The following is a 25,105-nucleotide window of genomic DNA, read 5'->3' as shown; positions in this document are numbered from 1 at the left end:
TGCACCGCAAAAAAAGCTGGTTATCGCTGGGTTTCAACATTTCCACCAAAGCCAGGAGCTGCAGCGAGCAGCCAAAAGCACCATTTCCTCCGGCAAAACACGGCTGGGGCGCTTACACCGCCCGGCAGCCCACGATTTGGAAATGTGGGGTTTGGGATGAGCTTTTTAACGCAAGAGTGGGCTCCGCTTCCCCGTGGGCATCCCAGCAGTTGCTGGAGCAGGAGCTGGGAGCCGGGAGCCAAGTGGCTTTGCTCCCTTCCCCCTTCCCGGCTCCATCGGCAGCTTGTTGAGACGAGCCGGCGCTGGCTGCCGCATGCTTGGCAGCCAGGGAGCGGGGAGCCTTGCCCAGGTTTGGCTGGGCGAGTTCCCCGGGTCGTGCACAGCAGATTTGGGATAAAATACATTAAATATGTTGTCTGCTCGTAATTTGGGGAACAAGGAGGTGCAGCAGCGGTGCGGACACGTGGATATGGGGTGCGGGCGCAGCTGATATGCGGCGCCTGGGGGATGAAGGATTACCAGGCACGGTCCTGCTATCACATCAGAAAATAATTATATGGTTACAGAAAAGTGGAAGGAAGGAGAAAGGGAAGCCGAGGGGTCCCTGAATGATTTTAAGGTGATTGTTCCCCAAACGAGCTTTTGCCAACGGGCTCGGTTGTTGACCTGCAAGAGAAGAGTCCCCTTGCCAGAGCAGGTGCTGGCTTTGCGGGTTTTCCTTTTACGTGGCCCATCTGGTGCCTGCCAAACAGTTTTTTTCAGACTATAGGGAGCACTCTCATCACGTTTCCAAAGATTTTCCTACTTGCATTAGAAAAAGGAAATTTTTTAACGTTTGAGCAGGGTGTCTCCATGGGCCTTAGTCACACTGTACCTGAAAAAAGCACCCTGACATTGATTTTTCAGCTAACGGTGACACATCATGCAAAAAAAGATCATTTCCCCCCTTTTTTTCCCCCCCTAAGAGCTTGTTGCATCAAGCAGGGGCTGAGGGCCAACAGCTGGAAGCAAGAGAGAGGCAGTGGAGGCAATCGGGAGATTTGCAACCCGGCCAAGGGCTCTGCAAACCTCTGCCAGCAGCCGCCTCTCCTCCTTCCACAGCCCCCTCGGAAAAGCAGGGGGAGAGGAGGAGCAGGCCTGGAGCACTGGCAGTGCTGTTCGGAGCCCACCACGAGCACGGGCTTTGTTATCGATGTTTACATCGTTCTTTCCTGTTTCCTTTTTTGTACTAAAATTGGAAATCCCGAGCGTGGCCAGGCTGCTGTTGGACACTCCTCGCCGCTGTGTTAGGAAGCATAAAAAGCCAGGGAGCCCTTTATTGCACTATATATGGACAGGAGCCGAACTCCCTTTTTAATTTTGAAATAAAACACCCCCAAAAAAAGCACACGCTTTCTTTTTAAAGCATGCTTACTCCTTGCAGTTTGTTTCATCTGAGATAGCTCTGCTGAAAAGCATTCCCTACAAACAAAAAAGCAGAAGTGCAGCATAAAGCGAGCGTCCAGGGCACCAGTTTCTGCCTTCTGCATGAAATGTTGCAGGCTGTTTTGTTTATAATGTGGAAAAGAGCCCGGAGGGCGTTTGGATGGAAGCAAAACTGCAAACGGCTGAATTGTGTAACCAGGAATCACGGCCGTGTATCACCGTCTTCCTTGCAGCTCAGAAATGACACAGCAGCGGCCGAGAGGTGCAGGACGTGCGTAGGATCCGAGCTTCCTCCGTGGACGCTGATGTGACAAACTCCACCACCTCCACGGAGCTTTCCTGGGTCTCCCCGCTCATGCGAGACGCCAGGAATAACTGCGTTGCAGAAAGCTTTCCCCGACGTCACGTTTCGCTTCGCCGTACGCGGCTTTGCGGATAATCTTTTTAAGCACCTCCCAATGTCCTGCTCAGCGTCCAGTACGCTTCCGCATGGGAGAATTGGCAAAATTGCATTAAAAGGGCGTTAGGATCAGACCACCAGGTTTCGTGTCAGTGACTGGAACAGGCACGTTGCAATAACCGTCTCGCTGAAAAAAATAAAAGAAAAAAGCTGGGGTTGTTTCACTTAAAAACAATAAGCACATAAATTATTCTTCGTGGCTACCTACTTCCCTTCTCCCTGACCACACAACGTTTACCGCAGTGGCTCTGGATCCAATGAGGGTTTGTAGCTGCTTGTAAATCTGGGCAGTTTTTCCCCCTCCAGCTCGTTGAGAGCATCAAGCCTGGGAAAGTCACTTAATCTGCTCCCGAGCAGAGGCTGCGCAGAGGCACCCGTGCCAACCTGCCGACCTCCCGCTCACGACGGTGTGCAAGAACTTCATCTCCCAACAGCCCAGTTCAAGCTTCTCCTATACGTTGGAAGAAATTATGGTCTGAAAAACAGAGATGAGCAAGGCAGGTGCCCTGAATCCCGGCAGTCGGCTGCTTGAAGGAGATGATGCTCGGCCACGACTTCCTCTCGCAGTTCTTTGCTCACCAGAAGGCGCCGGGTGGAACCGTTTTGCGTGGTCGCCACGAAAACCCTCCTACACCGCGAGAAGTGGGTTTGCAAGCCTTGCTTCGGGAAGGTAATTAATTGCTCGCAGCGTGTGAAGTAAACGAAGTCCCGTTGAGACCTGATTAACTCCAAACTGATGGAATCGCTCACGCTGTCAGCACAGTCCTGGGCATAATTTAGCCGTGGGTCACCTGAACGCCTCCAAATAACTCCCAGGCACAGGTGAGGAGTTAGCACTGGCCGTGGATGGTTTCCAGGAGGCCGCTGGGATAAAGTCACTCTTCTCCTGGGGCTAAGAGAGTTCAGTAGTGGGGATGTGACCAGACTTTGTCAGTGGTCCTCGAGGGCTTAAGAGTTGTTGAATTTACTATCATTGTTGCCGCTGAGGTCAAAATCGGGAAAAATAAGAGAAACTCTCCCAAATCCAGTTGGCTTTTGTTAAGGTTGGGATTTTTGGCAAATATTCTCCACGTGTGCACCAATACTGCTGGCATTCAGGTGCGGCACAAGAACAAGGGGTTGAAGGCAACCATTTTAGATGACGTAGCCTCCATTTTAGATGGACACCATGTCCCACGGAAGAGGCTCCTCACTTCCAACGGCCAACCTCACAGTGCTGACAAGCTCTGAGGGGTCCTGTGGGATGAAACACCCCACAAACGGGGGGAGAAGTCTGATTTCACAACCGGATGGCCCTGACAAGATGCGACTTCGATGAGTGCCTGCATCTGGGAGGGCTTTTAGCTCTTCTTCTGCTGGTGTCAGCTGTCAACGCTCGGTTTGGGAAGGAGGGCGATGAGCAATGACAGGGCGGTTGACTTGCGTAAGTCAGCGCAATTGCAGCCGTCAGGAAGACGAGTTTCTGTTTCAGGAAACCCAAATGGCAGCATTGAAACTCATGGAGGATGCTTTTTAGGAAATTTCCATACTTTTCTTCATCTGCACAGTTGATAAAAATTTACTTAGTTTTCTCCTCCCCACATTTCTTCCTCAAATGTCTTGATGCCATGAGCTGAGGATTTTAACAGCACCACATTCCAAAGACTGCAAGAATTAACAACTTTAAGATTGAGACCTGGATTTTCCCAGTCTGGAGTTGCTCAGCTTACAGCACGTGTTGGTCCTTTGTGACAGCAACGACATGCAGGAAAATTTAGTGAAAAACCTCCAGTTTATTTGGTTAATTTGGTATCGGTGGCTTGGGTCTGATTCACCTCCTATCAAAACAAAATCAATTATATTAATAGATTCAAAATGCCAATTAAGTGGTTTATCCTGAGCTCATGTATTCAGAAATGAATAATCTCTTGGGGTTGAGGGACAGAGGCCAAAGTGAAATGCCAGGCAGTGCAGTGGGTGGGTAAAACCAAGCCAAACTTATTCAACTGCTCAGCATTGTTGGACTCAAACTAACAATATTAATTGAAATTAAAGCTGTGAGTAATGGTCATCCTGTGGACATGGCTTTTTTATGTATGGCATTTTTTTTCCCATTGTGTTTTTTTTCCCCATTTTAAAACGTTGCACAATTAATTAAAAAAATTGGGTGTGTTTCTCACATAGCAATATTGGGAACACTACAAAGAGAGTTTCACACATAGCAATATTGGGAACACTACAAAGAGAGTTAAAAAAAAAAAACCATACCAGAAATAAGCATATCTTAGTTCTACTTACATAAAACAAGCTAAACCATCACTAAATATTTTTAATTGGGATTTCTCATTTATGGGGTCGTGGAGATTCACCAAGATTCCCTGTCAAATTCTGAGACCAAGGTTTCATGAGATAGGAAAGGAAACACCTCTGTTGTAGATAACTGGTTTAAAAATTTTGAGAAACCAAGGGTAGGAATAAACAGTTTCATGTCCATTCCCCAAGGTAGGAGGATAACAGATGGAATCCCTCACGGATCTGGACCGGGCGATCTGTTGTTCAACACGTCATTACAAAATCTAACCAGGGAGTGAGTTGTGAGGTGACAACGTCTACAGGCAAAATTATCCCAAACAGCCGTGCCTGAAACCAGGGGAAGATCTCACAGCATGATGCGATGAGGAGATACAATGGCAGATGTGACTTAATGTCAGTTAAGAAACACATCTTGGAAAAATTATGCTAATCATACGTATACAGTCACAGGTTCTAAATCAGCTATTACCTCTCAGCAATAAAGAAATCTGGGGGTGATTGTTGATAGCTGTCCAAGAAGATCAGCTTAACGCTCAGTAGTCAAATCCAATGTTGGCAGCTGTTAGAGAAGAAATAAAAACCAAAATAGTAAACATCATTATGCTGATGTAGAATGACGTACTACATTTTGATGACTGGTGCCGATCCGGCCACCCCATCTCCGAAAGCGTATGTAAACCTCCTAAAGTTACAGAGAAGGGTTATCATGGTTAATCAGAGGGAGAAGTCAGCTTCTGCGTGAAGGGAGTCTGCGAAGGACGTGACTGGTGGGGCAGGGAGGGAGAACATGATAGAGCTCCTGAGTCACGAATACTGCAGGGACAACGAAGGAATAATTAGGCAGTAAACACCTAAGACAAAAGCTGGAGACACCAAAGAAATTCCCAAGCAAACAAAAGCAAGGAAATTTTTTCACGTAACACATCGGCCCCTGGTGAAACTGCGGCGGCAGGATGTGGCGGAGACCAAATGAATTAAAAGGGTTCAAAAACGGACTAAAGAAATTAATGGATCAGAGGTGCCTTAGTGCTATCAAACACGATAGGCGGATGCTCTCCAGACTAAAAGTGGGATTATTAACCACAGAAAAGCTTTCTGCCCTATGTGAAACGATCTCAATGAAAGATTTCAAAGGCCACTCCCGTGACACACATGCTCATCATCGGTGCTACCACGCTCGCTCACAAGCCCAGCTGAGATGTCACAGGGTGTCAGCTCCAAACCCAGCCACGGCCCTTCTCGTTTGGGGGTCAGGAACACTGACGTATCAATGAGCTTTACGCACCAGTATCAACCACGTTACATTTTACTGGTATATAAAGGAATTAGCTGCCCAGGACTGAGATATTTAAGCAGTGGATCACGCACACATACTGCTTTCACTGTATTATTAAACACTCTAATACTACACCTATATCAAGTCTCTAAATCTGGACTATAGACAGGCACCATTAGTACTTTTCCTCCTCAGATTTAGCCCATTTAGCTTACTTTCGGCTAAAATTTAATCTGACATCAACCCCAAACTCTTGACAATACAGGTAGAGTTAGTGCCATGAGAATCAGTCGAGCTGAGAAGGAGAGAGGTCAAATGACATCCTAAGGGGACACTTTTCCATGGTCTTGGAAGGATTTTGCAAGATTTAGGATAGACAGCTGATCAGTGCAATTATTTATTCATTCATGCATTTATGGCAGTTTTTTTAATGAGCTGTAAATTATTTTTTTAAAACACAGGGGTGAAGAAATACTTCTGGAAGCAGGAAGCATCTGTGCATGATGCTGTGGCCGTACTGTGTGCCTGGGCTGGGTATCCAGCCTAGGTAGGACTGGGCTTACTTGCAACGCAGATGAACGTCTACCGCTCACCATGCCTTTGCTTCTTGCACTCTAAACAATGAAATGAAAACACAAGACCACTTTCCTTAAACTTTAAGCAAACTTTCCCCTCTTTTAATGAAATAAAACCAACTGTGGCACACACATGCCAACCTGAGGTTGACCCACCACCTTTATTCTCCCGGTGAGGAGCAGCAGCGCCGGGACTGAAGGCAGAGCCTCCCCCCTTCCCTCAGCGGGAGCTCGCACCTCTCCAACGGCGATGGGAAGACGGGAGAGGGGCAGCCAGGCCCTCAGGGCCCTCCATCCCACAGCTGAAGTGACAGGCGGAGGGAAGGAAGGAGGGTCGCCGAGTCACAACCACCCCTCCAGCTGCCGGGAAGGGGGCCAGCCCCTGGCACAGCCCCTCAGGGGACGCGGGGCGGGCGCCGAGGCCGAGGGGAGGAGGGAGGCGCTGCCCGCCCGCCGCGCCGCAGCCGCCCCGAGCTGGCGCCGCGCTGCGCCGCAGCGCCGCTGAGGGCGTCGGGGGAAGGGGCGGGGCCTCCCCAAGACCCGTCGCTATTGGCCACCGGGCGGTGTCGCCTCTCGTCATTGGTCCCTTCCGGCTCGCCTGCCGCCCGCTGATTGGCGGCGCTCCCCCGGTGGGTCACACCCCCCTCCTCTCCCACCGCCCTCCCCCGGCTCGCGGACGGGGGCGCGAACGTGCCGGGCGGGCTGTTCCCTGGCCGGGGGGCGCGCGCGGCCGCCACGTGGGGAACTGCACGTAGTCAGGGCGGGCGGGGGAGCGGGGAGGGCACGCGCCGTTCCCGCCAGCGGCGGCGCGAAGGGGGGGGGACGCGTCAGGGACGTCAGTCGGCGGGAAGGGGAGAGGAGGGAGAGGGAGGGGCGGCCGTGAGGGGAGAGGGACGGTCCTGAGGGGAAAGGGACAGTCGTGAGGGGTAGGGGGCGGCAATGGGGTGTGAGGGGTGATCATGAGGGGTGACCATGGAGGGAGGTGAGGGGTGGCCGTGGGATGTAAGGAGAAGCCATGAGGGGTGGTCAGGAGGGGTGAGGGGCTGCTGTGGGGGGAAGATGAAGGGCAGGCATGAGGGGTGTGGGGTGTGAGGGGTGGCCGTGGAGAGATGAGGGGCAGCCATGAGGGGTGAGGGGTAGCCATGGAGAGATGAGGGGCAGCCATGAGGGGTGTGGGGGGTGAGGGGTGGCCGTGGAGAGATGAGGGGCAGCCACGGCTGCTTGTGAGGCCAGGGGAAGGTGAGTTGCATCACCTCCCTCTGAGCTGAGGTGCTGCCAACACCACCCACAGGCTGCTTCCCCCAGAGCAGCTGGTGCCCACTGGCCACAGGGCTCCTGCCCCCCTCCTCTCCCCCAGCTGCCATCTCCTGACCCCCAGGCCTGGAGGGCTGGCAGTCCTCGGCATGGGGCCGAGCATCACCAGGCCAACTGGCTGCCGAGGGAGGCCTTTACCAACACTGGGGGGTGTGCGGTGCCCTCCCGGCCCCCTGTTCCGGCTGCTTTGAAATGCCTCCCCTCGTGCAGTGTCTCTGCAGAGCAAGCTGCCTCCTAACGCGCATGAAATCGCCAGGCAAGGGATTGCATAGGCACCTGCCCACATCTGCATGTGTAATAACTCACTTTTCATTTTAACAGGTATTGAGGTGACTTAGAAATCCAAGTCTGAGGAGCTTGGGAGGAAATTTAGGAGCATTGCTGGAAGTAGAAAAATTTGGCTCCTGTTTGGGTGCTTTGGAGAAGGTACCTTATTTTTACTGGACATAAAAATATATAGATGTTGTTGAGAAATACTTGAGTCCTCATACAGACAAGGCAGGTTTCATTTTTTATACGAGGGGATGATAACCCCTTCCTGTCCCGACAATTTACCTTGGACAACCGTAGTAAAATCCCGCCTGCATTTTGTATATTAGTTGGTGGTAAAAATACTTCGTTGTTTTTTTGTTTTTTTTTTTTAAGCTGGCAACAGGCCCAGCATTCGTCTCCGCTAGCTGACACACATTAAAACAAATCGCCTTGCCTGTACCGAGGTTTTAAATGTAGTTGTCCAGCCGGGCTGGTCATGAGTGGCCCTTCTGACAGAGGGAAGGGATATTGTGCTTTTTATCCTGGGGGGTATGAATCAGTGGTCGGTATTTGGGGGGTCCAGAGTAAAGCCCCAAGGCGTTGTGTTGGCCGCTGTGTTTGTACATCAGCTGTGCCATAATGTGCTATAAAGGGACAAACAGCAAAAGTGGGAATTTTTCTCACGTGGAACCCAGAAGCTGAGGCGTTGAGGGGGGAAATTCAGTGCCTGAAAAGAAAATAAACCCCGAAAGGAGCATTGCTGGCGTTAATTTAACTCTCCCTTGTCGCTAAACAGACGCGGGGAGGCTGGTGAAGCTGCTCCAGCAGAAGAAAAACCTTCGAGGTTTGTGTACAGTCGTGAGCTGGAGAGCTGCGGTGGGGCCTCGAGTCGGCGTCATCGTAATGCCCCTTCGAAATTAAGATAAATTAGCGGTAGGGCCCGTTAAATGCCAACCGAGAGGCTCCGGTTGTGCTCGGCAGGGGGAGGAGGACGGGGGGTGACAGGGAGGAGGGTGTGGGAGGAGGCAAAAAGCCCCGATGGACAAAACTTAAAATATAGGTATATATATTTTAAAAGCGCCTTTTAGGGCAATACAGTTTAGGAAGCAACAAGAAATCGCCTGAGCGCTGCCAGCCACTACGCCTGGCGTGTGTGTCCGTCCCCCCCCCCCCCCGCCGCCCCCGCCCCCGCCCCCGCCGCTCGGGTAAACAGCGGAGTCCCGCGGGGCTGCGGGGAGCCCTGGGGTGGGGGGTCCGGGGTCCCCCCCCTGCCCCTGCCCGCTTGGAGGGGAGAACGGGGAGGGAGGGAGGGATGCGCCCACCCTGCCGCCCGCCTTACCCCCGCGGTGGGCGGGCGGGGAGCGCCGGTATCCCCCGGGCCGGGCCGGGGAGCGGCGGGGCCGGGGCCGGGCGGTGGGGGCGTGCATTTAAAGGGAACGGCGGAGCCAATGCGCAGGAAGGGGCCGAGCATGTGGGGAGGTTGTTTACACCAGCCCGGCCCCGGGAGCTTTAACCCGGCCGGCGGCGAGGCTGAGGCGCGGAGCGGGGCTCCCCGGACGCTGTGAGTAGCGGGGCGCCGGGTATTCCCCCCGACCTCCTCCCGCCCGGCTTCCTTCCTTCCCTCCCTCCCTCCTCCCCACCCGCCATCGGCGGGGGGGGGGGGGGGGGGAAAGGCGCTCCAAAATAATGATAATTAAAAAAAAAAAAAAAAGCCCCGCGCGCGGGAGCGGTGGTTCCCGCCCGGCCGGGCCGCGCCTCCCCCGGCCCCGGCTCCTCCCCACCCCGCCCGGCGGGGCTCCAGCCCGGGGCCGCCGCGTACGTGAGCCGGCCGCGGCGGGGACGGGGATTTCAAAACAAGCTGCGGCGGGGGAGGAGGGCGGGGGAAGGCGGGAGCCGCGCCGGAGGTAAGCGCCGAGCCGCGCCGGGCCCGCTCCCCCGCCGTGCGACCCCCCCCCCCCCGCCTTTATCGGGAGGGGGGGAACCGGCTCTGCCCCCCAACACCGACCTCCCCAGCCCCTTTCGGGTCTCCGCCGTACCCCGGTGCGCGCACCCCCTCCCCCGAGCCCTGCCCGCTCCACGCTCCCCCTGGGGCTGCACACTCCTACCCCCGGTGCATGCCCCCCCCGCTCCCTCCTTCCCGTCCGTGTCCCGCCCAACCGGGGCCTGTGCACGGTACATCTCTCCCCCCTCTTCCCGGTGCGTGCCCCACCTCCCGGTTTGCCCGGTGCCTGTCTGTGTGTCCCCCCCACCCCCTCCCCGTGCATGTCTCCCCCTCCCCGCCCCGCTCACACGTGCCCTTCCCGGTGCCGCCCTCCATGGCAGGCCCGGGCACACGCCTCCTCCTCCTCTGCCTCCAGCCCTGCCATCTTCCCCACGTGCCCTGCCTGCCCACACGGCCGTGGGCCTTGCACACGCATGCACATGCTTGCACACGCATGCACACACACGTGCCATGCACGCCCCGTCTCCTGCTGCCCTCTCGTCCCAGCGCTCGCACGACGGCTTCGAGTCACGCTCTGCCGGCACCGCTCCCAGAAAGCAGCAAACTCCCGCCCTTTCCTTCCTGGCTGCCCTTGCTGCCGGCACGCACCGGCCCGCCAATGCCTGGGGAAGTCACTCTGCCTGCGCTGGCATTCCTGCCTGCACCAGAAAATGGCTGTTTTAAGCAGGCGGGCGGCCTGTGAAAATGTTTTCCTCCAGAATCACCCGGCAGCGGCCGACTCTGGCGTGGGTGAGGGTTGGGGAGCCCTTCCCAGGCGCTGCCGGCGGGGAATCGGTGCAGCCCCGCCGTGACACGTCCGCGGGCGTCACCCAAGCTGTGAGCACCAAGGCAGGATTAGGAGGAAACTCATCGGGAAGGCGCCTGTTTTGTATTATTGTCTGTGAGGGTTAGGTCACGGGTAGGTTTGGCTCCAGCCTGGGGTCAGTAGATCCTTGTTTCTTCTTTTTTTTTTTTTTTAATAAAGGCCCAAACTTTGCAAACCGCTCCGTGCGGATATCTTGTTTCCCGGTCACGTGTGCCAATGGGCGCGGGACCGGAGTGCGGTTTGTAAAGGGCTTCGGGACGTTTTGGGATGAGAAAGGGCTTTTTGGAAAGCGTGGGCTGGGAGAGATGATGGAAAAACTGCAGTTTATTATCAGTTATTGCGATGTTTGGGGTCTCTTACAGGGTAGACTTTGTGGTCTGTGTTGCTGATCTGTGGCATGGTGGTCTGTGGCAGGAGTTAGGCTGGGTTTGGGGGAACCTACCAGCGTTTATTCCTAAAAAAATGGGAAAATGGGGTGTGCTGTAATTGCACATTCTCTGGGGAGGAGATTTGTGCCTGTGGTCATGGTTTGCACAGCACCATGGGCGCGGGAGCTGCTTTTCTCCCGGCAAACCTTGGACAAACAGCAGCCGGGGTGAGTGTGAGGAACCCTCCCCGCTTTGCCCCGGCCCCTCAACCTTCCCCTCTTGCTAAATGAAGCGTTCCTCATTTGCCAAATGAGGCGCCTGCTTTCCCAAAACCTCCACCCGGGCTTTGCTCTGCCGGCAGCAGCGGCAACGCCGGTAGGCACAAGAGCTGACGTTTTTTTTTCCCAGCAAGAGCTGGAAAAGCGCCGTCCAAAATACACACCCGGCATTGAAGCAAGAAATAATTTGGGATCTGTGCCGGCTCTGACCCCTGCGGCGCGTGATTGCTAACAGCTGGAAGGGCTCGCGGCGGCGGCGGCAGCGTGGCCTCCCGGCTCCGCCTGCGCCGCTGACGCCCTCCCAGCTCTCGCTCCTCTTCTTGCTTTGTGTTTTGGGGCGCGGGGAAGGGTTTTTCAGCGTCGCTGTGTCACCCTCGGCTACGGGCTCGAGCGCCGGAATGGGATCTGGCATTCAAAGATCTGCTGGAAGCAGATGTGGCTCCAAAAACTGGTTTTTGGGAGGGTTTTCCTTCCCGCTCCCCCCTCCCGGGCCTGGAGTGGGAAGGAAAAGGAAGGCGAAACGAAACCCCGAAGGAAATGAGAAGCAGCCTCCCACCTTCGGCGCTGCCCTCTCTGCACCTGGCCGCTGGCCAAGCGCTGCCTCGAACCGACGTGCGTCGACCGTCGGGGAGGCAGCGGAGATTTCAGCGCCGTTTTCCGTGTGGTGGCAGCACCCGACGGTGCCGCATCGACTCCCTGAGCCCTCGGAGGGGCCATTCCCAAATTCCCGGTGCCTGGGATATCAGAGAGCGAGGTTTTTAAGGTGATGCAGGAGGAAATGTAGTTTGGTAGGTGATGCCCGTGGAGGGGCTTTGCTGCAGCTTCGCTCTGGGATTTGAGGCAAACCACCGCCGTTTTGATCTTTTGGGTGAAAAAGTCCTGTATGGGTATGTAGGAGATCTGGGAGCGGAGCTGCTTGGCTGCATCGGTTGTGCTCATCAGAAAATGTGTTGCACCGTGGAAAAAAAGACATTATTGGACAGAGCTTCCCTCGTTGATCCCCGTACTCTGCGAAGTCCAGCATGTTCCTCGGGCTGGGTGAGATGAGAGGGAAGCCGGGGGAGCAGCTCTGCTCAGCCGGTTGCTGCGGCTGCTTTGATCCTGCTCCGGAGGGAAGGTGGCGATGGCGGCAAAGTCCCCGTGCAGCTCTGGCGTGAGGTGCTTTCCCCGGCACACCTCTATCCATTTCACACCCTGTCCCATTCTTCCTGCTCTATTTATGGCTCCTAAATAGCTGTTAATTTTCTACTCCGGAACGGCGGGATTTCGGGGGAGGACAAAGCGAGCTGAGTGCGTACGGTTATTCATAAAACCACTTGTAAATCTTGGGCATCCTTTGAAGCGTGGTTTGGAGTAACCCTGGAGCAGCTGGGGGGTGAGGGGGGCAGCGAGCTCCCCTTCCCTTCCTCGGGAAACTTATCTCATCTGAGATGGCGTGCAAGACAGCACTGTGTAAACCAGATGTAAAAAAAAAAAACCACCCAAAATAACATGACATCTGCTCTGAAAACGCTGTCGCTTTGTGACAGCAACCGTGTGTGAGGAGGGCAGGGTCTGGGCGTGAGCGCCCGGCAGCTCGGGGTTAGTCCTCCCTCTTGCACAAGCAGCAGCTACTCAGGCTTGGACTCTCTGTGGCCCACATTATGCTCCAGCCCAGACACCCGATAAACACCCGCAGCCCCCCGGCCAGCTGGGTGTTGCTCGCTGACAAGCCCAGGCAGGGTGGCAGAGGTGACAGGTGTCTTGGCGGTGTGAAAGGACGTGACTTTTTTGGTGGACCCCAAGACACGGGGCAGCACCAAGCCTCTTGCCTCCTCTCCCTTCTCCCACACCCCAGGCACTGTCACCCTTCAGCCCTGGGTGTCCTTTGCTTTTAAGGAAACCTGTAACCACTTACTTCTTTAAAACAGCAGTAAAATCTACAAACCCAGAGAAATGAGCCAGGCAAGCTGCTCTCTGGACAGGCTTGCTAGCAGAGCTGCACTAAGACAAGAAAAACTCCTTGTCAGAGGAAAGGGGAGCTATTTGGGGCAAAAATAGGTTAAAGATAGTTGCAGACAGTTTAGGATAAAAATGCTCCAAAACCATCTTTTTCTTGAGCTGTGAGCTTGGAGAAACCTCTCCCAAAAGTGTGAGAGCTCCCAAAAAGGGGAGCATCGGGGTGCTGGCAGAGGAGGGTCACTGGCGTTTGCTACCAGAGAGCTTTCCTGTCCTGCCGGGGCGCGGGCAGGGAGTTACAGGCCTGTGCTGGGCACGGGCCCAAGTCTAGAGGTCAAGGTTAAAGAGCACCGACGGCAGGTTTCAGCGTGACGGGCAGGAATAGTCGTGGTGGCCTCGGGAGTGTGTGCCGGTGGCAGCTCGAGGCGGGGGACATGGGTTCCAAGGGCCGTCCTGACTCTGTCTGTGAGGTTGCCTTTGGGCTGGCTCATCTCTTTTTTTTCTTTTTTTTTTCCAGAGGGGTTTAGAAATTACTGTAAAGAGTTGCAGGGTGGGGGGAGCTCAGGCACGCCACTGTCCCCAAGGGTCCCCCTGGGGTTGCTGGCGCAGTGGAGAGCTGATTTCTTGCCTCGCAGGGTGACAATGGGAGGGGAAGACACCAGTTGAATGCCATGGTCCTGCACTGGAGGTAACATCCCCGTGTCTTTCTCTTCTGCAGTGTGTCCGAGATGGCGAGTGTGCTGTCCAGGCGTCTGGGGAAGCGCTCCCTGCTAGGCACTCGCGTCTCTGCCCCCAGCACCTTGGCCGATGGGGTGCTGGTGGCCACCCAAATCCCCGGCTTGCAGACCGACCTCGGCCGGGCGTCTGCCCACACGGTGCCGCGAGAGGATGGATCCTGCATGCCGTCGGCGGAGGAGAGCAGCCAAGCAGCCAGATGCCCCAGCCACCGGCAGCTCCACGCCGGGCAGCAGGTACATAAGGAAATGTCCTCGGGTGGTGGGGTGTGCCCTGGTGGGGAGTAACTCCTGGGGCTCTCCTGTGAGGTGCAGTGGGGAGCTGTAATTACTGAGAGCCGTTAATGGTGTTGGCATTAGTGTGCTTGGCCCTGGCCGTGCCTCATGGGTTTGGACCATCCTGGCTCATGTGGAGATCCATCTCCTCCGGGAGACATCTCCAATCCTGGCCAGAAGTGGGTGTCCAGAGAAGACAGTAAGGAGACCTGACTCTTCCCTCCAGTGTTCTGCAGCTGTTTGAGGCAAAGGGAGATGGTTTCCATACATTTAGTGACTCCCAGTGGACTTCTTTTCCACAAACTTAACCCCATAACCCACGTTTACATCTGAAGGGAAGTGGCAGGGAGCCCCCCCAGCTTAGCCACGATGGCCACGAGCCTCATGGCTCAGGCCTCAGCCTGCAGCAGCTGTTTGCTGCAGGGTTGAGGCACGATGGTGTGGACACATGTGGTGAAGAAGCTCTTGGGGACAAGTGAAGTGCGACGGCTCATCCAGAAGGGACACGTAGTCCTTCTGGACCCTGCCATTTCTTGTGCCCCAGGGCTCCTGCGGCATGGCCAGGGGGCTGCTCTCCATGCCAGTGGCACAGTCCCTGTTAAGGCCTGGCCAAGCAGCACTGTCTGAGGAGAGCCGTGAGCTGCTGCCGGGGAGCCCCTTTCTTGGCTGCTACCTGCAGAACTGTAAAACCTTTTCTGGGCAGAGCTTGTGAAATGGAGTGTAAATAAGGCCCCTGTTTGGTTGTCTGGCTCCTCCTGCCCCATTTTTATTAACCACAGGACAGTGAGAGTTGTTTTCTCCTACGTGCTCTGCTGTGGAGGGTTTTCTTGCTTGCTTTGCTGCTGGGAACAGCATAAAAATAGCGATGGGGTGCCTCCACCTCCCAGTGACAGCCAGGACCTGCGCTGGTGGCTGTGCAGAGCTGAAGGAGATGTTGGCTCCTGGGTCAGGGGACGGCCCACGTGGTTCACACGGAAGCCTTGCTCCTTGTTTTTAGCAAGCAGGGTCAGGGTCTCCAGTGCCCTGATCCTTGCACTGATCCCTTTAACCCTGGTTTCACCGTGGGTGGCTTTTTCCCCCCTGTTTTTTCTGCTGGAGGTCCCACCTGAGATAGTCTCCCAGGCTCCTCCCTGGTCAGGGTGTGAGTCCGCGTGTCCATCCTGTGTCGACTTCTTGGTATGACACCCATGGCCCTTCCATAAAGAGATGTTCCTGTTCCTATAAATAGCCAGAGACACATGTAGTGTCTTTTGACACAGATACATTTCCATCAACAGAAATAGGCTCACGGTTGGTAGTGGTGGAAAACTGCCCATCAGAAGGCATTTGGGGCTGTGGGTGAGGAGGTGAGGTATGCACATCTCCTTCCCCTGCCCCGAGGAGCCTGGGGCTGGAGAAACCAAGGTGTGAATTCAGGATCACTCTACCCAGGAAAGCTCCATTCCCCTGTCCCTCTCTGGCTTTTAATCCTGTTATCTACGTACTTTGCCAGTGTGTGGAATAATTGTGGGAGCCCTTGCAGCAGGATGGTGCAAGAACAAAGCCAAAGCAGACAAATTCATTGGAGAAAAGTCCACCCAGAGTCACGACACTCAGAGAGGTGGCTGATACCAGCTCTGGAAATTCCTTAACATGGGATTGCTGGAGTTGGGGTGCTTGTGCCTGGGAAGAGCAGATCTCTTAGAGGAGGGGTTGGGATGAACCCTGGCCACCCCTTTGGTTTGCTGTGACAGCAGTCTGAAGTCCAGGCCCTTCAGGACAGGCTCTGTCTTTGTCCTAAACCCCTCTGTAACCCCCTCTGCAGCGGGAGGAGGAGAAGGGGGGATCCTGCGCTGGGCGATGGCTTGCTGTCCTGTGTCAGGACACCCCCTGAGAGCAAGCGGGGTGGCGGGTGACACCGACAAACCTCCCCTCGTGCCACTTCCAGGTCCTCGTCACCTACAACGGGCAGGAGTGCGCCGGCCTCGTGGAGCAGCACAACCCGCTGAGTGACAAGGTGAAGGTGCTGCTGCCGGAGCAGGGCTTGCAGGCATGTTGGAGGGCGCAGGACGTGCGGCCGGCCGCACTCCAGCCCCCCATCCTGCCCGCAGCTGGCGGTCCCGGCCCTGCCGAGGCGCTGCAGAGATCTGTATCCAGCAGTATCGACGTACCCAAGAGGTTCGTGCCTTCGGCTTGCTCGGGTGGGAGAGGGGCTCTTGGTGGCTGCACCAGCGCTTGCGCTTGGTTTTACGCAGAATCACAGAATCATCAAGGTTGGAAAAGACCTTGAAGATCATCTAGTCCAACCATTAACCTCACACTGACCTATCACCAATGGAGACAGTGGTGATGCTGGGGATAGATCTGCCTTACCAGCGCGGGATTATCCGGAAGATGGTTAAACTTTACAATGAAAGGGATTTTAAATTTTTTTTTTTCCTCCAAATGAGGAGAAAACATCCTTCCCCGTGACTTAAAAATAATTTGGGAGGGAGGCAATGGGGGTGAACCTGCGCTGCTGCAGGTCGTGCTGCCATTTGGGTGCCTGGTGGCTCCCTGGGTCATACCTGGCTGTTTCTCTGCTTTTTTTCCTCCACGTGTTTCACATCTCTCCCCTCTGTGGTACAGAAAATCTGACGCCGCTGTGGAGATGGACGAGATGGTGGCAGCCATGGTGCTTACGAGCCTCTCCTGCAGCCCCGTGGTGCAGAGCCCTCCCGCCGGCGAGAGTGGCATCCCCCGTGAGTGCGCATTTAAAAATACACGGATATATGAAAGAAAAAACATCTGAAACAAAAGGAGACGTGGAGAAATGTGCTGTGCCCTTTGGATCTCAGTGCTGGGGCTCTTGCTGGCCGCGGGGAGCGGCACCATAGTCATGGCAGAGCCCACAGGTGCCGGCACTGGTTGGGGCCAGGCAAGCTGGGACACCCCTGGCAGCACGATGGGGGTAACCCAACTCTCCGCAGCCGTCCCGGGGGGCCGGGGAGCCCCGTAGAGGAGTCCCAGTCCGGGGAGCACCACCCGGTCGCTCCTTTTTTTAGATGGGGTTTCATTCCCGAGGAGTCAAACACAGCCGGAGGGATAAAAATAGCCACCCGGAGCCGTGGGAAATGTGCGTGCCCCGGGGCTGGCTGCTCGCTGTGTGCCGGCTGTGCTGGTGCCAAGGAGAATGGCGGGGGGGGGGGGGGGGGCGGGAAGGGATAAACGACCAATAATTGGGAGCTGGTGCTGAGCAAAGGTGCAAAGGCTTCGCCTTGCCAAGTTTTTAAAGAAATAAATAGAGGGAAACTGTTGTTGCGTGTTATCCAGCCTCAGGGCTGGTCTCTGCCCTGGGCGGGGGTCGCTTGGCCCTGAGCTGACGGTGGCAGTGTGTGTCCCCTCCCCGCAGCCTCACGGGCAGCCTGTGATCCCTGGAAGGAGAGTGGCGACGTCTCTGACAGCGGCAGCAGCACCACCAGCGGACACTGGAGCGGGGGCAGCGACATCTCCACCCCTTCACCCCCTCACCCCGCCGGCAGCCCCAAATACTCCAGCGAGGCCCTGAGCTCCCCCCAGGCGGACGATGGCTTCGAGACTGACTCCGACCCCTTTCTCCTTGATGAACCTGCTCCGCGCAAGAGAAAGGTACTGCTGCTGTCGGGGAGAGGGTTCCCAGCACCGGTGGGGTGGCTCAAGCTGAGCTGGTGTCCCGTGGAGGGGACGCTGCCCCTGGGGAGGGTGTGACATGGGCTGTCTCTCCACCAGAACTCGGTGAAGGTGATGTACAAGTGCCTGTGGCCGAGCTGTGGCAAGGTCCTGCGCTCCATCGTCGGCATCAAGCGGCACGTCAAGACCCAGCACCTCGGGTAAGGCGAAGGTTTCACCTCAATCCCTGCCTGGCCACCGAAGCTGTGCGCTCTGCCGCTGTGTAAATCATAATTCCTGCAGCGAATACCCCTGGTTTTGGAGATACTGAGCTTGGCAGTTCTCAGACGAGCAGTCCATGTCACCAAAGCCACTGTTGTGTGTCCCCACCTTCAGGGTGCCCAGGGCTTTCCGTGAGGCACGGGACCCCCATTTGGGCTTCAGGGCTGTGTTTTGCACTGTGGGGAGTTCAGGTTATGTGTGAGCCCACCTGGGTTTCATGAGGGCTGGCAGCCTGAAAGCTGAGCCTGCTGCCGGCAGCAGCCGCCCCTTTGACAGTTGTTTTGCTTTGTCCTGATCTCCTGTGAATTCCCCCCAAAATACAAGTGGTGAGGGTGTGGGGATCAGCTTTGCTATGCTCTCCTCCTGTGGCCCTGCTGCATTCCTCACCCCGACCTCACTTTTCTCCTGCTTCCATCCACGTTTTCTGGTATTTTTCTCCCTTTCAAATGTGAATGCTCTGGGAAAGGCGAGGACAGAAGGGCCGTGATGCAGTGGGCAGCGCTGGACTGCCATCCAGTGCCGGATAAACGCACTGGGAAAAGAATTAAAAAAAAAAAAAAAAACAACTTCAGAGGCTCTTTCCTGCTGGGTGAACCGCAGGGCTTTGGTCACAGCTGTGCTGAGTGAACTCGGTCAGAAACGAGCAGGGGATTTGCAGTGGTGCCTGGTCAATGTGCCAGGGTCTTTAAAGTCTCTGGAAGGGGCGTTGATCTTCCTTGGGAGCGTGAAATCAACGTGATGCTTTGGAGCCTGGGAGCGGAGCTGCTCTGCCTGAGAGGGCAAGATCGTTCTGCCCTGGGGAAGTCGGGAGCCACTCACCTTGATGGAAACAGGGCCACAATTTCACTGCTGCCCCCTTTTCCTCCCCGCGGCAGGGACAGCGCAGACTCTGACCAGCGGAAGCGGGAGGAGGATTTCTACTACACCGAAGTGCAGGTGAAGGAAGAGCCGGCGCCAGAGGCGGCCGCTGCCACCAGCCCCACTTCTGCCTCCGCCCCCATCATCATCCAGCAAGCACTAGCAAAGCCGGAGGCGCTACTGGTGGAGCAGCCGGCGCTGGAGCCCGCCCTGGCCAGCAGCGCCCTGAGCCAGTCTGCCCCCAGCTCCTTCTGGCACATCCAGGCTGATCACGCCTACCAGGTGAGCTGGTGGCATCTCCTGGGGACGACAACATGGTGGCCTCCCAAAATTTGCTGAAGAGCAGGTGGTGATCCGTTTTGCTCTGTGAGTCCCCACTGCAACGGGGACGTTTTGTCGCCACCCCTGCAGCGCATAGAGGCTTCGGTGCTGGTGTAGCACCGTCCCCTGCCCGGTTGGCCATCAGCCCTTGAGCAACTGGCTTCGTTAACGCCTGGTTGAGGGGCTCGTGTGCTTCTGCTGTGGCTCTTCCCGGGCTGGGGGGAGCTGCCGGCCTCTGCTCCCCTGCAATTACCCGGTGCTGGTATGCAACACGCCCTTCTGCCGGCAGATAACCCGGGGCTGGAATGCAGCTGCGCTGGATCCTGCACGTCTCTCGGCTGCACACTCCCCTGGGCACGGGCTGGGAAACCTGGGGACCCACAGCGGTGGCTCCGTGGGCACCCTGGGCCAGTAGCCCTTGTCCCAGGAGCTATTTGAGAGCCGAGCGCTGTTCTAGAGCTGCAGGCTAGGGTATATAGATCCATAAGTGCGTGTATAGCAATTCCTATCCCAGAGAGCAAATGCAACATCATCTAAAAGCAGAAAACCTACATAAATAGGGTCAAAAATATCTACATTAGACCAGGGTGGTGCATGTGGTTTGGTATCGCAACTGCAAGCAGTTGGAGGAGCGAAGAAGCTGCCGTGCCCCCGAGAAGGGTGACGCAGCATGGGTGCGTGCCCTGTGTTAGCAAGATCTGGCGCTGGAGGAGAGGATGTGTGGGGATTTCCATCCCACCCCCCCCAGTGCTCCCAGTTTGGGGGTACTCCAGGCTGGGAGGTGAATGCCTATGGGGTGGCATGTGGGAACGGGGGGCCCCTGGGGCTAACATTGACCCTTTTTTTTTTTTTTTCTTTTTCCCACCCAGGCATTGCCCTCGATCCAAATTCCAGTGTCCCCCCACATCTTCACCAGCATCAGCTGGGCCACTGCCACCTCGACTCTCCCGTCCCTGTCACCGGTGAGTCCTCCGTGCATTTCCCCTTCATCCTTTTTGGGGTGCAGGGTTGGGCTGGGAGATACGGGGACCTCCTCTTTGCTTTCTTGCTCCCCGCTTTAAATCCAGATCTGGGGGCACCCGTGTCTCCCGCTGCTCCGTCACGGCACCCGGGGCCCACGCAGGATGGGGACTGTGTCGTCCCACCTCCCCTTTGACCCCCGTTTCCCCCGCAGGTGCGGAGCCGGTCGCTCAGCTTCAGCGAACCCCAACCACCAACGCCAATGCTCAAGTCCCACCTGATCGTCGCTTCACCGCCCAGGGTGTCCATCAGCACCAGGTGAGGGTCCTGCCGGCCTGAGGGGAGCCGAGACGCAGCAGAACGGTGTTCGGCCCTGGTTACGGGGCCTTACCCTTAGATAAGTGACTGAAATTCTGCAACGGGGCCGTGAACGGTGGTTGTTTTTTTTCTTCTCTCACGCAGGAAAGTCCGCGGTGAAGCCAAAAAGTGTCGTAAGGTGTACGGAATCGAGCACCGGGACCAGTGGTGCACGGCCTGCCGGTGGAAAAAAGCCTGCCAGCGCTTCCTGGACTGAGCGCAGGACCGTGGTGCCGCGTCCCTCCCCTGCTCCTGCCCGGGGAGCACCGGAGTCCCTCACTGCTGCAACCAGGGACCTTGGAGGTACCTCCTGTGACCCCAGAAGACACCTCCAGAGCTGCGTGTAAATTCCTCCTTCTGTATATTGTACATCTGCTGGGTTTGCCCTTTTTTTTTTTTAAAAAAAACCAAACTTTTTCCAACTTTTCATTTTTTTAAACCTGAAGAATATCTCCCTTTGTACGGTAAAAGCTGGGGCTGGGAGGGAAGGAAGCCGGTTCCTCAGGGTTTGGGGGAGATTGTAGGCGATCTGGGGACCAAAGATCTTCCTGCATTTCCCAGATCACCCCTAAAATCTCTCGAACGGTCGCGGCATGGCTGGGATGAGGCGTTGAGGCAGCTTCCCGTGTCCTTTGACTACCTAGAAAGCGCAAATCCCTTGGACCCTTTAAGGGAGGGGATCGGTAACAATTATAGCTTTAAAAAAGAAAATGTTGTTGCGTTGCTGCAAGCAGGGCAGGAGCGGTTCTTGGGGCAGGAGGTGGAGGTTTCTCTCCCTGTGTGGATGTGGTCTTTGCTCGCGTCGTGTCACACTGGTAGCTCGAGCCTGCGCATGCCTCCGGGCGGTTCCAGTGCGGTGTTTTTGGAGGCATTTGGGGGGAAAAAACCAAAACATTTTAATCAGGAAAACGATGAGAATTTTCAAGGCAAAACCTGGTGTTCCTTCTCGTTTTAGGCTTTGTAAGTCTGCTTAGCTCCGTGGAAAAAAATCTGTGTTGTGGCCCTCGCTGTGTCTTTCAAAACTAGGCTGAGTGATTTTATTTTTTTTTTTTTTTTTTAATTAATGATTCCACCAGTAAAGGCAGCTGGGAGGACTGGGAAGGGCTTTCCCTTGGCATCACCCTATGGCCCCAGTTCACCAAAACACTTCAATATTTGCTTTTGAATCCCATCGAGCCTGGTGACAGTCACTTTTCTGACCTCCATCCTTTTAAAATCTATATATTTACCCAACCCGACCTGCTGCTGGTCTCCCCTCGCTGGGGCAGGCAGCCATTTGGATTCCTATTTCTTTTTTTTTTTTTTTTCTTTCCTGTGTTTTGGATAATCATAGGCTATAACCCACAGCCGTCGAGCCGAGAGCAATCCCTGTCCGGGGTGTTTTTAAGGACCCTGCGCCGAGACTCATTTTTCCTTGATAAAAGTGAATCAAGTGGCTCCCGGATTGCCACGAACCCCCTTGTTGTGTTTTTTGAAGGGATCAGGTGGCCAGGCGGAGTGGGTTGAGTTACATATCTTTGTGTTACTGATGCTTCTCAACGTGTTGGGGTATTTTTTTGTTGTTCTTTTTTTAATTTTGTACATCTAAGCAGTATATCATCCCACAACCTGATCTTCTCTCCAGTATCCAACTGGTGGATGTAAATTTTGGCTGCTGGAAAGCAGGAGCAAAACTCCCCAGGCAGGGTGCAACCCTGTGGGGTTCCATCCCTGGAGTTTCTGGGCAGATCCAGCTCAAATCCTGGGGAAGAGAAGAGGTTTTTCCTCCCTGGGCACCGCTCGCTCTGGCTCCCATCGCTGCCGGAGCCTGGTGTTGGGAGCAAAATGTCGGGAAAAACCTTTTTCCTCTCCCATTGGCATCAGAGACTCTTTGCAGGTTCCTGGCTTGAGCGTTTTATTGCATCCACAGCCCTGGTAACAATTAATTGCATGGCAGGGTGGTTACACTCCTCAAAAATAGTCGTGTTTTGGGGTTTTTTTAATTAAAAAAGCCCCCACGTTACCTGTCCTGCGTCGCCCCACAGAGCTCAGTGTGTTTATCCTTCCGGGGAAGGGCCCGGTGCTGTCGGCATGTGGGCAGGTTTTTGGTGATGCTGGAGATGCTGGTGGCTCTCTGGGAAGCTAGTGGGCGCTTTGAGATGTCCCACACAGCGTCTCCCTGCATTTTCATCTTTTAAAATTATTTTTTTAAAAAAAATAGGGCTTGAAGCAGCACCCAGAGCATGGAAACTTAAAAAAAAAAAAAAAAAAGGTGGATTTATGCTTTCCTCAGACCTTGTGTCTTTACCCCCACGGCTCAGAGAGACCCAGGCAGGACTGAAGATTTGTACTTCTCCCTTTTTAGGCCCTTTCTGCCTCAAAAAAGCACCAAGCTTTGCCCGGACATGGCTCAGCTCCCTCGGCTCCCAGCTCAATCACTCAGGAAACGTCAAACCAAGCCATTCGGGGCTGGCCTCGGGGTGCGGCATCACCCCGGCCCTGGGAGGGAGTTCACTCCCCCCACATCCCCCCCTTGAACCCGGGGTAAGGCACGGGGCACCCCCAGCCCAGATCCGCCTCCGAGATCAGGTTTTTCACTGGTGGGAGCCCAGGTGTCCAGAAAATAAAGCGAAAATAACTTTCTGCTTTTCTGTTAAAGATGCTATTTTTAAAAAATTATATATAAAAAGGAAGAAAAAAAGGCGTTAAATGGCTTTGGAACAAGCTGGTGTGCAGCATCCCCGGTGAGATGGGGGGGGGCTGCTGGGACCCCCCTCCCCAGCAAATACAGGGGACGTGCCCCGCCCCCCCCCCCCCCCCTCCCCGGTGCCACCTCCTCCCGCAGCGCATAGCACTTACTGCCCGGCAGCCGGTGGGGTGGGGGTTATATGGGGCGGGGGGGGGGGCGGTTATATCGGGGGCTGGGAGGAGCCTATGGCTGCTTTTCCCAGGTCTTTTGCGGTACAGGCTTAACCGGACAAAATTGTCCTTATGGCTCTTTTCTGATTTTTTTTTTTTTTTTTTTTTTTTTTTTAAAGGGAGAAACCGCTGCAGGGTGGGTTGTTTTTTGGTTTTTCCTTCTGGTTTGGGAGTACTTTGGACTTTTTACACTTTAAAACAGGAAAACCTTCTCATATTTTTGCAGAAATGACAGCAGGCTTCCACCGTGTCTGTCGGGTTGGTTGGCACTGGATATATAATTCTCTTTTTTTTTTTTTTTTTTTGTCCTTTCCCTATTATTTCCCTCTCCTATTATTTTTAACTCACTTCCAGCCACCTCCCGACCGTTGGACTTTTCCTCCCGACACTTGAGTCTCGCTGGTCTCAAGAAAAACTCCTCTTCGGCCCCAACCGCGGGTAACCCCGACCTGTAAATCCAGCTTGGAGAGTTTCCCCTCATCCATCCGCCTGTCTCCCGGAGCATGTATATGTATGTATATAGGAACCTCTTAATTGGGCACTAATTAATTGGAGGCTGCTCCCCCCCCCCCCTTCTCTCTCTGGCTGGGACACTCCTCTCACCCCACTGCTGGTGGGACCCCGAAAATGCATCGGTTTAGCGCAGGGTGACCCCACATTGTCACTTGTTGCCCCATTGCCGTCGGCGGGAGGTTCCGTGGAGTGGTCGCAGGGGGTGGGGGAGCGGGGAAGGGCTTTGGGGACACTCGTCACGTCACGGTGGCCGTGCCCCCGTGGGGCCACCGGCCGGGCAGGGACGAGGCCCCGTCAAGTGAATTTTCTGTCTTGTTGGAGCTTTTCTCAGCTGTCTTCCAAGTATTATTTTTATTGTTAAAAAAAAAAAAAGGGGAAAAAAAAAGTTAAAAAATAAAAATGTGAAATGTAATTTTTACAGCAGCAATATGAAATATATTTTATAAGAAATAAAAAGAAAAGTTGCCTGGTAGCTCGCTGCTTCTGCCTTGTCCTTGTAGCCTGTGCCATGGGGGTGCCCCCAGGGACCCCCCCGGTGTCCCCGATATGGAACGGGGGGCATCAACCCCAAGATATTGGGTTTTTTGGATTTTTTGGTCGTGTCTGTGTGTCATCCCCGTCGTCCCCCCCCCTACCCCTGCAGCTCGGAGAGCCCCTTGACACAACCATTTGTGGCACCACTAGATAGCAGTGTCTGCCCGGCTCTGGGAGCCACCATCCCTCCCTCGGCAGCAGATCCTGCGCATCCTTTTTTCTTTTTTTTTCCCCCCAAAATACCCCGAATTCATCAAGTTTTTAACGTGGAAGCTACAGGAGGGGTTAATAGTCGCTAAACCCAGCAGGTTTTTAAGTGGTGTCTTGCTGGGGGGGGCTCTGCAGAGTCTTGCAGCCCAGAGCGCTCGCTGCGAGTCAGGCTGAGAAGTTGCCTTTTTGATACAAAAAAAAGAAAAAAAGGATAATTTTATATTTTTTTTTTTATGCATGTTGAGGTGAAAGAGGAACTGGAAAAGGAAAAAAAAGGGGGAGAGGGGAATGGGGATGCGGAGTGGAATGATGCCTCCCCTGCACGAGAAAGGAAAGGGGGGGAAAAAAAATAAAAATTGCATCCTGGGGAGGCCAAACTGATACAATTCCTACAATTTCTGCAGGGTTATGGCTGAGCCCGGCCCCTCCCAGCGCATCGTGGGCAAAGCAAACCCTCCACCGGCCAAAGTCTTCCCCCAATTAATTTTTTTATTGCCAACCCCTCTTTTTTTTTTTTTTTCCCCTTGTTTGGCAAAAAACACCCAAACAACAGAAACCACCTCTCTGCCCT

General features: G+C 54.9%; 1 protein-coding gene across 6 annotated transcripts; it reads left to right on the top strand.

The window, feature by feature from the left end:
• The first annotated feature begins 7,227 nt into the window (after positions 1-7,227).
• ZNF395 (zinc finger protein 395) lies at positions 7,228-24,262 on the top strand. Of its 6 annotated transcripts, none has more exons than XR_012622704.1 (11): positions 9,043-9,155; positions 13,704-13,956; positions 15,923-16,152; positions 16,603-16,715; positions 17,366-17,601; positions 17,722-17,822; positions 18,759-19,023; positions 19,932-20,024; positions 20,237-20,340; positions 20,485-20,682; positions 23,632-24,262. XR_012622704.1 is itself a non-coding variant. In XM_074820326.1 (10 exons), exons 2-10 carry the CDS (start codon positions 13,714-13,716, stop codon positions 20,594-20,596), a joined length of 1,497 nt encoding a protein of 498 aa, XP_074676427.1. In that variant the 5' UTR covers positions 7,228-7,768; positions 13,704-13,713; the 3' UTR covers positions 20,597-24,262. The 6 variants fall into 6 exon arrangements, 4 of the variants coding, with proteins under 4 accessions (XP_074676427.1, XP_074676425.1, XP_074676429.1 ...); XR_012622703.1 differs by having other exon boundaries at positions 20,485-20,722; XM_074820326.1 differs by lacking the exon at positions 9,043-9,155 and adding an exon at positions 7,228-7,768 and having other exon boundaries at positions 20,485-24,262.
• The last annotated feature ends 843 nt before the right edge of the window (positions 24,263-25,105 follow it).

The sequence above is a fragment of the Strix aluco genome, chromosome 3 (genome assembly GCF_031877795.1).
Source record: "Strix aluco isolate bStrAlu1 chromosome 3, bStrAlu1.hap1, whole genome shotgun sequence".
Classification (NCBI taxonomy): Eukaryota; Metazoa; Chordata; class Aves; order Strigiformes; family Strigidae; genus Strix; species Strix aluco.
The sequence above is the reverse complement of the archived record's forward strand: the minus strand, read 5'-3'. Positions and strand labels throughout refer to the sequence as shown.

Coding starts and splice junctions, on each gene's coding strand:
- ZNF395 (XM_074820324.1), top strand. CDS start 9,043: ATGCGCAGGAAGGGGCCGAGCATGTGGGGAGGTTGTTTACACCAGCCC. Junction 9,156..13,703: donor AGCGGGGCTCCCCGGACGCT/GTGAGTAGCGGG, acceptor TCTCTTCTGCAG/TGTGTCCGAGATGGCGAGTG. Junction 20,025..20,236: donor CTCTCCCGTCCCTGTCACCG/GTGAGTCCTCCG, acceptor TTTCCCCCGCAG/GTGCGGAGCCGGTCGCTCAG.